At 38.0% G+C, this 16,184-nt stretch overlaps 1 protein-coding gene across 4 annotated transcripts in view; it reads right to left on the bottom strand.

Annotated features, from left to right (window-relative positions):
• The window catches only part of PSPC1 (paraspeckle component 1), a 59,852-nt gene that overhangs the window by 29,702 nt on the left and 13,966 nt on the right, over positions 1-16,184 (bottom strand). The window contains exon 7 of one of the 4 annotated variants that reach the window (XM_028726273.2): positions 2,462-2,519. The exons of the other annotated variants lie outside the window; for them this stretch is intronic. Coding sequence (XP_028582106.2) covers positions 2,462-2,519 — 58 coding nt within the window. The remainder of the gene's footprint in view (positions 1-2,461; positions 2,520-16,184) is intronic. 4 annotated transcript variants of the gene reach the window in all.

Below are 16,184 nucleotides of genomic sequence, written 5' to 3' on the forward strand. Positions count from 1 at the left end.
AGGGACATGTTTGTATATTCAAGTCAGTGTCCCATTACATTTAAGGCAGGGGTTTATGTTCAATATGTTATAGAAAAAGAGGCATATGAATGAGACCTGAACCTTATACACACACAAACTATCTCCTGTACGTCTTTCCTATGTTAAACGAAGAAAGCTGGGCTGGCAGAAAAATGCCTAGGATTATAAGAGCACAGGGAGGTTAACGTGCATGATTTTTGGGTGGGGGAAAAATCAGCTTTACTCTACCACACCAGCTTCACATGAAAGGAGGGCAGAAACATGAAGAAACAGAATATTGTTTCCACCACGATACCTACTATGGCTCTGAAACATAGAATTTAGGATTCTAATTTTACCAGTGACAGGAAACAGAGATGAGTGACAAGAATGGTATGCTCTATGCATTTGGTTAAGGACAGCTATAAAATGATATTCAGCTGTCATTTTAATGCTTCAAATAAAGTATGTTCAATAAAGTCTACTTAGCTAGACTTCGTAACTCTTCAGCCACAACTGTGTTTTTTACACTTTTTTACACACACACACACACACACACACACACACGGTTTTGTTGGGGAAATTACTCAAGCTAATCTTGGCTAGAACAATGATGAAGTAGTAGGATTCTTATATATTCAAACCAAGTGCATATTTCTTAAACATAAGTAAACAAAGAACTTAAACAAACTAACAAGTTAAATGAACTTTCATTCTATTACATATAAGCCTAATATTTGAGCACATGTATGAATTATGAATTAATCTGGGTGCCAAAGCTGACAAAGCTTTCTGTATTTTATGTAGACAATTCGACTTAACTAGGCCTCTCCCTTTCTTTCCTAGTAATAGAGAGAGGAAAGACCTATGCTCCAACATTAAAGTGCTTGAAGTTCAATAAAGGCCTGAAGTTCAATATACCTGCCAGAAGTGCACATCAAAATGCTGTGCCTCAGTTGTATACTTATGGGCAACAAGACATCTTGCCCACCATCTCTGTCCACAAATCTGGAAATTACAGCAAATTCACTGAGTAAACTACACATCTTTCCAGCAGGTTAAATGTGGGGGACACTCTTAAACATGTGGAGTCAAGCCCTATTTGGGTGCGTTGGTTGTGTGTAAAATTCCTGGATCTATTTCTAAAGACAGTGTTCATAGAGGTTTTGTTCACTGTAAGTGCACTAAGAACCTTAAAGAATTTTTTAAAGAATGCTTTCAATCAGACAGCTCATTTTAAAACACATGCTGTTTAATTAGCGCTTCCATTCACAAAAGGAAGCTTTTTGCTTTCAGAATTTATACTAACCGGCTCAAATTAAACCATGGTTTAATTTTAAGCAGTGAGAATACGCACTCCCCCCCCCCCCATTCTACCCAAATTTCTTCTTTATTATCCATTGTTTGTTTAGTTTGCCCAGGACATTCAGCAACTTCAGGGCTGCAATGGTAAAGGCCTCACTTCTTCTGTAGGCCAGCCCAGTCTCCACACAAGGTGGAATCTGAAGCAAGGAGAAACAGGGTCACACATTCAGATTGAAAGGGCCAGGGAGGCTCATGCAGAAGGCAATATTCCGTAAGATAATCAGGACTGTTTAATTCTTTCTTAGTCAACAGAATCAGCAGCATCACTCTCCTCCTACACTCCTTCAGCACATTTCATCTCTGAAGACAACCGAAGCAGTTTCAGTTTCAAACCTAGGTCTGAAACTAGAATGAAATGAATCTGGGTAATCAGCTTCATCCAAGACTGACTGAAGCATGTGCAGCTACCACCCCTTTGAGCAGCTTGCCTCAACAAGGATAATTAGATAATGACTCTAGGACCAAATATGGATTCTTCAGAATGGTCAGAAAATATAACTAGAAAGCAGTAATGGCCACAAAATCTTAGCCATGGTTAGAAGAGTGGGGGAATTCAAGCATGAAGGAGTGTAGCACATTCTCAGTTGATAAACCATAGCAGACAATTGGGTGCTGCCCCATAATAAATCACTGTGGTGATACTGTATACATAGTGCTAAACTTAATAGAGCATGAAATTTTCACAAAGGTGCTTCATTAATGCCAGTTAACTGTACTTTGTTTCCAATTGTTTTCCAGAATCATCTTCCATAAATAGCAACATATTCAAAAACTTAAATAAGTGAATCTCAAGAAGTAATTTTTAAAAACCCACAACCTTTTCTTCTTGTATTAGATACAATTCGTATTTTGCTTTTCTTCGGAAACAGTCTTAAAATGAAAAAAGTAACAACCCACCAGCCCATATTTACTATGTTCATTTGCTTTTTCCTAATTTTAAGATAACTCACATTTGAAACAAAAAATCCTGAACAACAAGATTCACTACAGAAATAAATATTTCAAGAATACTTCTCAATGTATAATACTCATAAGTAACATGTACAGTCTCAAATAAATTTTGAAATAACAAGAGCCTTTTGCTTCAGATCCCTACCTCCCATGTTTAATGCTCCACGAGGACCCATATCACCCATTCTCATTTCCTGTTCTCTCTGAAAGTAAACATAATTTTAACAATCAACCTATCACTTATTACTTTAACATTCTCATCTTTTCAAGCAACAGCAAAACTTAATTTGTCACAGTTATTACAAAATAAATCTCATTTTCTGGTTTACATAAAATCAGAGGAATCCTGCAAAAAAGTTTTAAAACTTAGTAAATTATTGAAGTCCTACAATTTGGGGCTTGCTGAGAAAGCATAAGTACACAAGATTCTTCCAACTGAGATATCTACAGATAGAGGATCTTGTGTAAATGTTATTTTTGCTCAAGGTCAAAGGAACAAGGAGGAGTAAATGAAGTTGAGACTCTCTTCTGATCACAAACCTGGCAGAATCAAAGAGGTGGGTAACAACTAAACAAGCCCCGAGAGGTTGACTACACATCTGGACTGCATACTCTCAACTCAAACTTGTACATTCTTGAGCTTTGGTGCACAGGCATCCAGTGCCACAGGGGCAATGTTCTGGTCCCCAAACAGACAATAGATAATAGCTTGAGAAATATTACTTCTGCACCAGGTCGTAGTGCACCCAGAGACAGTATAAAGAAACTAACATGATCGAGAAAAAGCAACAATTTAGATTAGTGTATAGGGATTTAATTTGTTTGTATGATTCTTCTCACAATCCTGATATATTCAGAACAAACAGTATGTACTGACCCTAAGAGCAGCTTATATTGTTCTTGTTTTTTAGTTATTATTCTTCTGAGCCTTAATAACAGCACATAATATTAAAAAGGGCAGTTTGGAATGATATTGCTTGAAGTCTTAAAAATGTTTCAGACTGGAAGCATTATGTGCAATGGCCATAAATTAAGAAAACTCACAATATAGAATACAATTAGGAGTAAAAAGTCATACCAGCAGTAGGTCACTGTCGTAAGGCAGGTGGGTAAATACTCATTCACCAGTAGCCTGTACTGAATTAAGAATGGTCTCGGCCAGTAAGAATCAGGCAGGCAAACTCAGAAAATTGAAAATGAAGGGGTTTTTTCAAGCCTTCAAATAACTAAAAGCTATGTGTAAGTGGAAGATTAAGTGCCTCTCTGTGTTATTGTACTTGTTTACAGTACTGCCATATGGGCTTAAAATCATACTACTTATCATTTGAGATCATTAATGTGCAAGTACACTGAACTGTGCCATTAAGAAAAGACACAACTATTAATATATTATCCCTTACAATCCAAATCATGCAAAACACAGGTGTTGAATTCATTACTAAAAACCAGGTCTATAGAAGAGATGGAACAATATTTATCAAAAGCAAAATTAGGACTTAATGGTAGTATTCATAAAATGGGGTGGGGAAGGGGGAGAAAGTTGACTTTTTAGTGAAGTCAAAAGGCTAGTAGAACAGATATTGTTGAAGATTAGAAGTTTGTGTGGGTTTTCAAACAATTCCATTAATAGACAACTTGAAGAAATTCAGAATGGAGTAATTAAAAACTGCAACACAGAATAATAAAGGCAAGACACACAGTTTTCCTCTTTCCCACCTTACAACCAGAGGCAACCTAAGGCAATGCACACAAGAAAACCATGAAAAGTCAAGCAGCTCTACAAAAATAAGATGTTCTGATAAACATATCCAACCATAACAAGATTAAAACAAAAATATTATAATTACTGTAAGACTAAAAGTGGTCAGGAACAGTAATAAACTTCTTAATAAAATTTATAAATATTGAAGCATCAGATTTCAAACAGCTTCAATACAATATGTTTACAAGCCAGTTTAGAATACGGAGAGAAGCCATGTGCCCCTGACTTCGATTGCAACTTAGCACAGACTGCAGACTCCACTGAAGTCACAAGAATGGAACTGTGCAAATGTCATAGGTTAAATGAGAAAACCCATTTTCATAATTTTTTTTAAGGTACTTCTTTCCCAAATATGATACATCATCTCATGCGGAGAAAAAAAATTCAAGAAAATGCAGAATTATAAAGTGTTTAGTTCTACTTAAGTCATTAATAGACTCACAGAACCAAGAGTGCCGTATGCTCTTTCAGGACAAGCAGTAGTATTGTTAGCACGAAGTACTAAAATCCAGTATTCAGAAGTACAAATGAAAGTTAGACATGCAGTCAAATATTCCATATTTGTAAGTAATTATGTTCCAGGACAGTTTTAATAAAAATTTAGCAGAACATGAATACTTGTAATGTCAACATAAACAACACAGAATGGATAGAATACCACATAACCTCCAGGCCAATACAGCTGAAATATAAAATTTATACAGCTAAACGTGTGTACTATTATAGCAGAGAAGTAGGTTGTATGTACCTGAACAAATAACACATGCAAAACAATGGGCAGGAAGTTGTATGATTTAGAGGTGGAAAGGACTTTGAACTTTTGTCAACAGAAAATGGGGGGGGGGAGAGCTTTGTTGGAGTAATAAGGCAGCACCTCGCTGTGAAAACCGCTCAGCTGTATTTCATCCTGAAACCTCTGTGCAGCCGGTTTAAATGCTCAAGAGAAAAATAGGCTCCAGTCAGGTCTGCCACCCAAGTACTGCCCACCAGCTTGGCTGTGATTCACCATTTCAAATCTGAATGGCAAGGAGAGTCACAGTAGTGCAGGAAGAATCCCACCCCCCAGCTTAGAATGTTCAGTTTCTGTTAATTGGTTCTCGTGGGAAACTTGCAGATTCTGGCTTCTCACAATTAACTCAAGGTGGTGTCAATTTACTCTTGGCAGAAAGCCCAGGTCTGCTTGACCTAGAAACTACTCACTCTGATTGGTTAACGACCAGCACTCTGCTCTGTTATCAAGGGATTGCTAGCTCAGTTTGAAGTGAGGTGTTGTTAGGAGTAGAAGTGCTGTGTATGGTTTTGAGAGAGAGAGAAAGAGAGGATTTATTTTGCTTTGTTTTGTATGCAGAAACTCTGCTGGTTTTATTTTTTCCTTTTTAATAAATCCTGTAAATAGTTATTCTGAGTCTAGCTGACTAGTCATTACTGCCGCAACTAGCTTCTTCGCTGTGCAGGAAAACTCTGCTACGTTTGGGCTAAAGCCAGTAGGGCTATGCCTGACACTCCAAAGATCCATGATAGAAACGGCTGCATTGGGTCGTAATTGCCTCTGCCGCCGAAATACAAGTGTTCCTAAATGTATGGCTTATATTACGTTTCACATTAGGTACGATCATCATGTATTTAACATCACATTATATATGTACATCAAACTTATTTTCATCAGATTCACACTTAACTGGAGGAGTTACCCTTTGAAAAGCAAAAAATGGGTGGGTGATGTCTGGCAACACCCCCAGAATTACTCTCTCAAATATCTTACCTTTTCCTTAGAGGAAGTAGCTCTCATCACCCCTAGATGTCAGTCCACAAAATCTTTACATCCAGTAAGGGTCATCCTCAGTGGGAGAGCACCCAAAATCTGTTTTGTTTTTCCCAGCTTCAGCAGCTTTTTCTGAGACAGCCATGTCACACAACCATTAGCTGTCAGTTTTGTTAGCAAAAGGATTTACATTCCACCTATGATTTTTGCAGAAAGCTAAACTTTTGCAGAGGAAACACCAGCAGAGTTTCATCAGGTTCGGTGAAGCCATTACACTAGCTTCCTAGCAGTTGGACTGCTAGTGCTTGAGAGTAAGGTAGGGGTTGGCATACCGCAAACACATCACTGCAGCCAATGTTCTTGTGCTAACCTCCTGAACTCCTCACCAACTTGCCCTTCCTCCTCTCAGTAAACAACAGCACCCGACCTCCCAGGAAGCTAGCACTGCAGTTGCACCTCAGATAGCAAGCCGCTTTTGGGAAACACCTGCAAACATAGCATTCTGTATTAGTTAGCAAAAGTAAAAATTCAATATACAAGCAACAAACCTAGCAATTGGTTCAGGGCCAAAAAATATTCTGCCAACACAAGATGGGGAAATATTTTGAATACTTTTTTTTTTTGCAAACACATAAATATTTCTTATCTTTGAGGCACAGGGCAGCTCTGGATTAATCTAAAACTGGTATTTTGCTGTTTCATATAGTTTGAGAACATCTAAATAAGAATATGGTTGGACAGTGTTCTCGAAGCTACAAACATGAGCCTGACCAAACTGCGGGAGGTGGTGGAAGACAGGAGTGCCTGGCGTGCTCTGGTCCATGGGGTCACGAAGAGTCGGACACGACTAAACGACTAAACAACAACAACAAAATAAGAATAAAGTAATTTGAAACATTCACTCAGTATCAAACTGACAGTTTACAGCAAATGAAGGCTCCTTTGCAAACTGCACATCTTCTGAAGTTGTGGCGGGTGATGTCTACCACAAATAAGCTCTCCATGTGTACAAAGCCACATTTTACCATTCCCTCTATACAGCCCCAAGCTATTATTGCTGGGATACTGCCCGAGTCTTCCTCTGTATCAAAGAAGCAAAAAAGGAATTTCACATCATTTGTCCTATCATCCTCATTAATCCTATAATAGCAGCAAATTCATTCTTCAAGTGTGGTCCTTATTACGCCAAAATGGCACCACTCATGCACAAATGTTTCCAAAGTTAAAAGTGAGAGCCGCCCAATTTAATCAATGGAGAAATCCAAGATTTTAATATAGTTGAAATTGGACACCAGATTGTTCACCCCACCCCAGAAAGACACCAAAAGGTAGTAGAAAAGTATCCAACAGCACTATTCTCTAGGCAACTCACAACGTGATATACAATACAAATGAAAACAGGCTCATTAAAAAGAAAAGGCTGCATTAAAATTTCTAGCGTGGAGAAGAACAGAAGTAGACAACCCAAACATATAGAACTTATAAACTGTAGTTCAAAAGTTAAACCACACTCAGAATTACCATAGACTCTCTGGAGAGGACATTCTAAATCTGAAATACCACCACTGAGAAGGCCATTAAGTAGCATTCACCAGCCTCACTTTGCTTGGTAGGGCCTCTGAAGAGCTTCTCACGGTTTGAGTAGGTTTATTTTGGAGAATGCAGTATTTCAGGAAGCCTGGTCCTACACTATTTAGAGCTTTAAGAGGCTAAGACCAGAAATCTGAATTAGGTCCACAGTTGGAATGGGAATCTGAGCAACGGATAAAAGTACTGGTACAATATGATTGAGTTCCTGCTCTAACTCAGACAGCAACCCCAATCCCATTTACTTGGGAGTAGGCCCCACTGAATTCAACCAGAATTACTTCTGAGTAGAATTGGTGAGGATTTAACACACTCCATAATATGTGAGAAAATATTTAAAACACAGGCCTGCTAATGAGAATTCCAAAGCAAATGCAGTTCATATTGAAGGTTAGAAGGGGCTTCTAGTCAGAACAGTTTGGCTGTTAAGGTATACTGTCAGGGTATGATGATGTTTATGAAGTACAGAAACTAATAGAAGCTTATAGAAGCTAAGAGAAGTGTTCTAGTATATTCTAGCGTTCAAAAGTTCTCTAGGGAGCAGGAATGCAGCTGCTGTTTTTAATACTGCATTATCTGTTTCCTCCAAGGTCATACAACCCCTGGACTAGCTATAATTGCTGTCTGGTGAGGACTCTCCTACTCACTCTCATTATTTCCTGTTAATGTACTTGCTTTGATTTATTCTCTCTGTGTATATAGTTTTTACGTTGGTGTGGAATTTTTATACTGTAACTAGATTACGCTCTGAATTGAGCTTGAGACTGCTGTACCAGGGACCTGGTACCCAAATGTAAAACTATTTTGCCTTAGTAAACTTTCTACTGATGATTTTGCTGCGTTCTGTGTCTGTTTAAAGCCCACAAGTCACCAGAGTTCTGCTACTTCACTTCACTCAACATCCAGGCATGTCCCAATGCCTCTGGGGCACGAATCCTGATATATACTTCACACTAAGTATCAGAGGCCAGACTGCAGTGTCACACAAAGCAACCTCTGGCTTCTGCTTTGGCTGAAGCATTCTGACCTTTGATGCACCTTTGAATGCAATCATTTCAGGTTCAAAGAAGTCCTTATCTCAGCCATGAATAAAGGTAAAGGGACCCCTGACCATTAGGTCCAGTCGTGACCGACTCTGGGGTTGCGGCGCTCCATCTCGCTTTAATGGCAAACCAGAGCAGCGCACGGAAACGCAGTCTACCTTCCCGCCGGAGTGGTACCAATTTATCTACTTGCACTTTGACGTGCTTTCGAACTGCTAGGTTGGCAGGAGCAGGGACCGAGCAACGGGAGCTCACCCCGTCACGGGGATTCGAACCACCGACCTTCTGATCGGCATGTCCAGCCATGAATAATGAACGCCAATTTACTGGAGAATCCTGAACATAAGAAAGGACTGCCCTCAGGTCTTTGGGTATAGGGCACTATACAATTTAAATAAATAAATAATTACTGGCCATCCTCTAGCTGGGATAAGAGTCCTCTGCATCACTGGCAAAGAATGGGGAACTGTGGTCTAGCTAGTGAAGAACGGAGCTTCTGGACCAGGCTCAAGCCCTGCAGTAATCAAGTCTCAAAGTTACCAATGCATGCGCTTGATTTCTTTTACCACCCGCCGGTGCAAGGAAGGCATATTCAAACTTTCTGCACTATGCAGGAGCCTGTTTTTCCTGCCTCTCATTAGAACTTAACTCATTTTCAAAATGCAAAGTGTGGAGCGAATAGCCAAATAATTGGCAAGTGTTATCAACCCACCCTGTTACCTGTCAGTCAAAGGAGAACAGGGAATCACTTGCAAAGAAAAAAATACATATTGAGCTTAGGACTATTTCAGATGAATCTATATAAACTGTTAATTTCATTAAGGCTTGTGCCTTAATTTTTGCAGCTCTGTTTGAGGAGACAACCAGTGATCATGATTCAACTACTTCTACATACAGAAATGCTTTCCTGAGGGAAAGCTCTCACTTGCCTATTCAAAGTGCAGGATAAATTGAGGACTTTTCTGCTTCAAAATTTCATTTTCCACATTACTCTAGTTACTTTTCTTGGTTAGCAAAACTAGAATATTAGCTGCTATTTCCAGCCATGTGTACAGAATGAAGTCTTCAGGGAAAGGCCATAAATATGTTCAAAGTTAAGGATAAAAACAGAAGCTATGACCAAAAAATTAAGTCTGTGGTCTCACTGAGTCAATCGGTCCTATCATTTTTATGTCTTTCAGATTTGTTAATCACATCACAAATGCGGTTATCGACATAAATGAACACGTGCAAAGCCTCCAAGTACAGTATCCCATTCCCGAGAAAAGATACAACTAGATTAGAAACCCCTTTGTGAGTGTTGATATTGCTGTACTCTCCAATCTGACTTCAAAAGAACAAGACAGTTTAACAGAACTTTCCTAGGATGATTCTTCCGGCTGACTTCAAAAGCACCTGTCTTGACTTCTGTTCTAAATACCTGGAACTATCCAATAAAGCTGTGAAGCACATTGTGCCTTTTCCTACAATATTTCTATGAAGGGAGATTTTCTGCACCTGCAGCACTGAAATCAAAATAGTGAACCAAGCTGGATATGGAACCAGATTTAAGGTTGAAGCTTCCATTGCTTCAACCATAAATCCAATCTTTAAAAACTGCAAAACAGCACCAGCCATCTCAGTGTCTCACTATAATACATAAGCAAATGTTCATTCTGTAGAATTCTGTAGAATGACTATAATAAATCACATGTCTCGTACATATATGTTATTATTTATTTTCTCAATTAATGGAGCCTAACGGTTAAGCATTAATGAACAGGAAGAAATGTATTCCTTCTAAAAACTATTTTCAAGGTTTCCGTTAAAATAAAAATATTCCCTCAAATATACATCCAAGTGTGGCTGCATAGCTCAGCAAATCATGTATTAAATCTAACCATGTTATTCTTAAATATATTTGACAGTACAGACTGGCAAAAAAGCATTAACCCTCAAGAATGGACTTATTGTCAGGTAAATATATGAAGGTTTTTGACATAGTAATTCAATTGACATCGTGTGACATGTCTGTGTATATTTAATTCTTAGGTACAACAATCACCAACCAATGTAAAACTATCACATCAATTTTTAAGGCATTTTTTCATCTCATTCTTCAAGCAAGCTTATGTAGGAAGCTGGAACACCTATTCTGAAGTTTATTCCCACAAGAAAAATACTATTTGCTTCATTCACCTAATTCTCTTAGAGAAATGAAAAATAAATAGATCAAGAATATCTCTAAATGCACTGAAACAATTGAAACAATTTCACGGTGCTGTACCCAATGGTCAAGACTTTGTTTTCTAGACTTAATTCACAATACATACAGCAATCCTTTCCTTTCCTAGATGGTATTGGATCTAGGAAACCAGCAACCCAGCAGAATGGGTGGCATTAATAATAATAATAATAGTAATAATAATAACTAATATTGTCTTTATACAGTTCCAGCACAATCAGGTTCTTATTTAAAGTTGACCATGTCAGATTGTACCATAATACAACTACTGTACATAAAATATTTTAAATGTATTTTTAAAATAGTAATTAAAAACTATGTGTATCACAATTAAATATATACACATTCCAATTGACCTCAGACGCAGCATGGATTTCGTGAACAACAAGCTGCCTGTCACCATAAAAACATATATGAGATGCGGTGATATCATTAATACTTCAAATACAACAGAGGGGGACAAGGGCCAATCATAACTGCAGAAAATTCAGTGCAACTGCTGTGAATGTCAGTTTGATTATCCATAACCTTATACAAGGCAGAAGGATGACCCATGAATACACTACAGAGGGTAACAGGAGAAAAAAAAATACAAGGCCTACTGACAAAAGAGGTTGGATCATTTGGTAGGTACAAATAAGTACAAAGAGGTAGAAGGAAGCATGAGGGGTAAACATAACCACTCATGATAGACAATAATTTTATTACATTCCTACTGCATAGATGACATGTAATGTAGTTTCATATTACTTTTTATAATGCTGGCAATTGAAGATTATTAGGAACTGAGAATAGTAGCAAATTATAGCACACATTTGTTCTATTTAAAAATGCACTAAGTATACAGGCGTACTTCTAGTTAATATCCAAAAAGTTTATATCACTAACGAAGTCCTGACTGTAAAGAGTGCTTACCTATGAAAGGGAAATCTTCGGGAAAGCAGCATTCACCACTGCCCTTTTATTGAGAAATACTAAGATTTTAAGCAATTAAACCATTATCGGACATTTTCTTAGATCTATTCAGGAAACTGCTGAGAATACTCTGACAAGTAAAATAGGAGGGTGGGTGGGGGCTCAGCCTTATAAAACTTCAGTGCCTTAACATGATACTGAACAGATCCCCATTCTTCAAGCCAACAGAACTAAAAAGAAATGCTTCATATATGTTAATTTCCAACATGGATGCCACTTCTGTTTAGAATGTTCGTAAATTCTAACTCAATGAATGGTATAGAAACATTTGATGGCACAGCATGGTCAGATAAGCAGACATGGAGCTGATCAATAGCCTGGATGGAAGACAATCAGGAGCACCAAATAAACATAATCTTAAGCACACATGTACCACAGCCAAATATATTCATCATGCATGAAAAGTAATATGCATATAGGAAATTCATCAGCTATGAAGTGATCTTCAGTCACCTACAAAGAGCACAGTTCATTTTCACAAGTTTAAGTGGCTAAAGATTTACATCATGCAATCAGCTGTATCTTGAAGCATATCAAATTGAATGACAGAAGCCTTATCTTTATCTCTGTAATAAATGTTCTAGAACCAAACTGTAAACAACATGCCATGGAAAAGAAAGTATAAGCATTCAAGGGGGTCAGCGTTTGTATCTCTAACCTGCATGGAATCAGAAAATCTCACAAGTTATCCTAGCTGCAAATCCAATTACCAAAAAACTACCGTATTAAAAAACTGACGGAAATCAGTAGTACTGAATAAACTTTTTGTCCTTTTGTATAGTAAGTAAAGCAATTTGTATAGTAAGCAAGCACACTGCAAAGATCTACTACAGTGGTACCTTGGTTTACAAACTTAATCCGTTCTGGAAGTCCGTTCTTAAAACGAAACTGTTCTTAAACCAACTGCCACCGGTTCCCTTCCACCATTCAGTTTCCGTTCTTAGACCGAGGTTAAGTTCGTAAACCGGGACACTATTTCTGGTTTTGCGGAGTTCGTAAACCGAATCATTCTTAAACAGGACTGTTCTTAAACCGAGGTACCACTGTATATGCAAAACTGTGATCAAAGAAGCAAGAAAATAACAGAAACAGAGCAGTGGTTACACATAAATGATACACTGGTTACTTACCTTGAAGATGCTTTCTCTCCTAGAGTGAACAAGGCACCCATCAACCCTCCACCCAGTTCACTCTCCTAGAGTGAACAAGGCACCCATCAACCCTCCACCCAGTCAAGTAAATACAAGTAAATAGTCATTTGACTAGCTTCAGTATGCATCCCAGTCCCTGGTGGCTCCTCCCCAGTTTCTGTCCATGGCACAGATATAGACAGAAACCTGTGGAGTTTATTTAACACATTTATAGACCACCTCACAGCATTAACACCATTTAAGCAGTGTAGAAGAATGGAATAGGACATCAAAATACAAATTCTAAAAGTAATGAAATCATTTCAACGAGCTATAAAATAAAAAACAATAAAACCATATTTACACATTCTAAAAACAATACAACTATTTCTGGGGCTCTACAATTTACATTCCTTAAATGACTGAGTTAGACCCCAGGAAAAGCCTTCATAAACAAAATATATTCAGTAGGCAAGAGGTTTAGAGGCAAGAAGTGTGGGAGACTGCACTTAAATACAACTAGCATGCATGAATGCTAGCAAGTATATGAAGAGGTGAAGACAATACAGCTGGATTCCCAGACTCAACTTGGTCATGCTCCCTCTTCTCCGATGAGAGGAAGTAAAGCCTTCTCATCCTCTTCTCTTTCTCTATTTTTTCCACAGATTTGGATTTCCCCATAAGAATCAGGTGAAAGAGAAACACAGCAGAAAAAGCAAAGAATTGGGGAGAAGGGTTTAAAATGACCAAAGGAAAAACTCGATGAAAAACTAGAATTTAAGGTAACCAAAATATTGCCCAGACAATACTAACATTGTGAGGCTCAAAGAACTGTCCTGGGCAAAGCATGGCATGAGACTTGGGAAGAGTCACTAGGGACTGGGAAACATTAAAAAGGGTGATGGGTCCCTTCTTCACCCCAAGCACAGAAATGTCAATCTCCTGGTATTCTCAACAATGAGAACATGGTGCTCTATATAAACCTGTGGCACCAAGGCACAAGCCTGTTTCTCATCTACTTTCATTATTTCTATATATCCTGAGGGATAATGTTGTGGGGAGAAATAGTAAATATATTTATCAGATGTAGGAATATCCTGAACTTTGGACGTAGATCTAGCAATAGAACCCGTCAACCAGAATGAAAATTGATCCACAGATACTAATTTTCCCAGTTTTGACTAACTTGGATTGTGTTAATCCCCACTGTACATCCCTCAGTTAAATATATTTTCACCCGTTATCTATTCGCCCCACTGCCCAGACAGTTAAGAAGTGTTAAGATGTCTTAACACATTTCCTCCAGATTCTTGATGCCCAAGCAAAAAAGCTCAGTTAAGAATGTAAGACCATAACTGCTGGATCAAATCAAAGGGACATCTAGTCCAGCATTCTGTTCTCACACCGGCCAACCTACTGTGATATCCAGAAAATGGTTATTCTGAGGACTAGTGCCTCGGATATTTCAACATATCCATCATTGCTAATTGACAGCTATATCCTGCATGGATTTGTCTAATCCCCTTTTATAGCTTGTCCAAACCATCACAACTTCCTGCAGTAGAAAATTCTATATTCAACTATGCACTCACTGTGTGAAGTACTTCCTTTTGTATCACCCAACATTCAGCTTAATTGAATACATTCTAGTATTGAGTTAGCTATTCACTTTACTGTAAGTGTTTTTGGTGACAGAGTGCTGGAGACACAATTTAATGGCCCACTTTTGGTTCTGAGGTAGGCATGGTTAAATATAAGCAAACTGTGATGTTGTTGGAACAAAAGAATTCCTGACCCCATAAAGAGCTAGACTGCAGTTGTCTTTCCAGCAGCCGACAGTCCTGCAGGGTATTCAGATGGAGCAAGCCTTCACTGAATGTCCAACTGTTAAGCCAATGCACCTCTTCCCTCCTACTCACCATCCCAAGCTGGGAATGGGAAAAGTATGGTTTTTGCATTATTTAATCAAATGTTTCTCTAACCTGGGTCTCCTACAGTTGTTGGACTGCAGTTCCCATCATCCCTGACCACTGGTCCTGCAAGGTAGGGGTGATGGGAGTTGTAGTCCAACAACAGCTGGAAACCCAAAGTTTGAGAAACACTAATTTAACCTGTTGGAAAACTCTCTGCTGAAACTCAGTAGTCTGTAAATTTACTTGACAAAACTTTTTCTTATCTTGTCATTGCCCCTCTGAACTCCAATAAAACAATCCTTACAGTTTAAGATAGAATCTCTTGTATTTTCATGTCACAAGCAAAGTGCTATAAAGTACATTTCTCAGATTAAAATTACATGTAATTAAGGGTGATCCACAACCACAAATGTTTGGTAGTGGCATTTAAACACCAATAAGTCTCCTTTCTTATTTGATTTATGAACTGCATGGACAAAGGCAATTAGTGGCAGTTATATTAAAATTATTTTGACAAGGGTTGCAGATGTTGGTAGCTGGAAAGAGGGGGAAATTATTCCATATACCCTATGAATCAAAAGGAGCCTTTACTGAGAACAGCAGCCTTTAAAAACATTTCAGGAGAAGAAAAAACTCAAGTAAGAGTAATATATTCACTGCGTCTCTACTAATATGTACTAAGTTAATTAGGAAGTTTCCAATTTGAAATTATACATATATTAATAACTGCCTTTCACTTACTTCACATGCTCATTTCATCTAATCAAGTATGGCCTACTCTATCTGGCACCAGCACTCCAGGGTCTCAGTTAGTGGCCTTCGCTTACTGTTTAATCCTTTTAAAAGAAGTTGATGGGGATAGAACCTGAACTTTTTGCAAGCAAAATACATGTTCTACCACAACTCTCTTACGATTTCATTTTATGATTGCTTTTACCTATGTAATGATTAAAGGCATTAAATTGCAAACATTTCATCAAAACTGCCCAGAAATGCTTTTTAAGGTAACTTTAGGAAGCTAATAGAAAAATGTTAATCTGTATCCTAAGTTATCAGTGATTTGCACTGTAGGCAAGTTAAATAACTTTTCCTCTGGTCAAAAGCACTATCCCAAACTATGTGAATAGTAAACTGTGGGTGGAAGTCAACTAACTCTTACTCAGAGTACACATTGAAATTTATGAGCACAACTAATATAAGCCCATTCATTTCAATTAGTATTCTCTGAGTAAATGTCAGTTGAATTCTACCCTAAGTATCTACTGGGACACGACTGAAGGTTGGCAGAATTTTTATTTGTTTACTTCCATAGCAAAATAGCTTCGATAAAATTGTAAGCTGTTTTCTTTTTTTAGCAACTTGTAATTAAATTAATATGCCGATATTGTCTATGAACTGCATACATGTCCCAAGTAGAAGCATCTGAAAATTAATTCTGTGTTAACTCTAAAAACAAGGACTCTTTTTGTGGT

The sequence above is a fragment of the Podarcis muralis genome, chromosome 4 (assembly GCF_964188315.1).
Source record: "Podarcis muralis chromosome 4, rPodMur119.hap1.1, whole genome shotgun sequence".
NCBI classification, from domain to species: Eukaryota; Metazoa; Chordata; class Lepidosauria; order Squamata; family Lacertidae; genus Podarcis; species Podarcis muralis.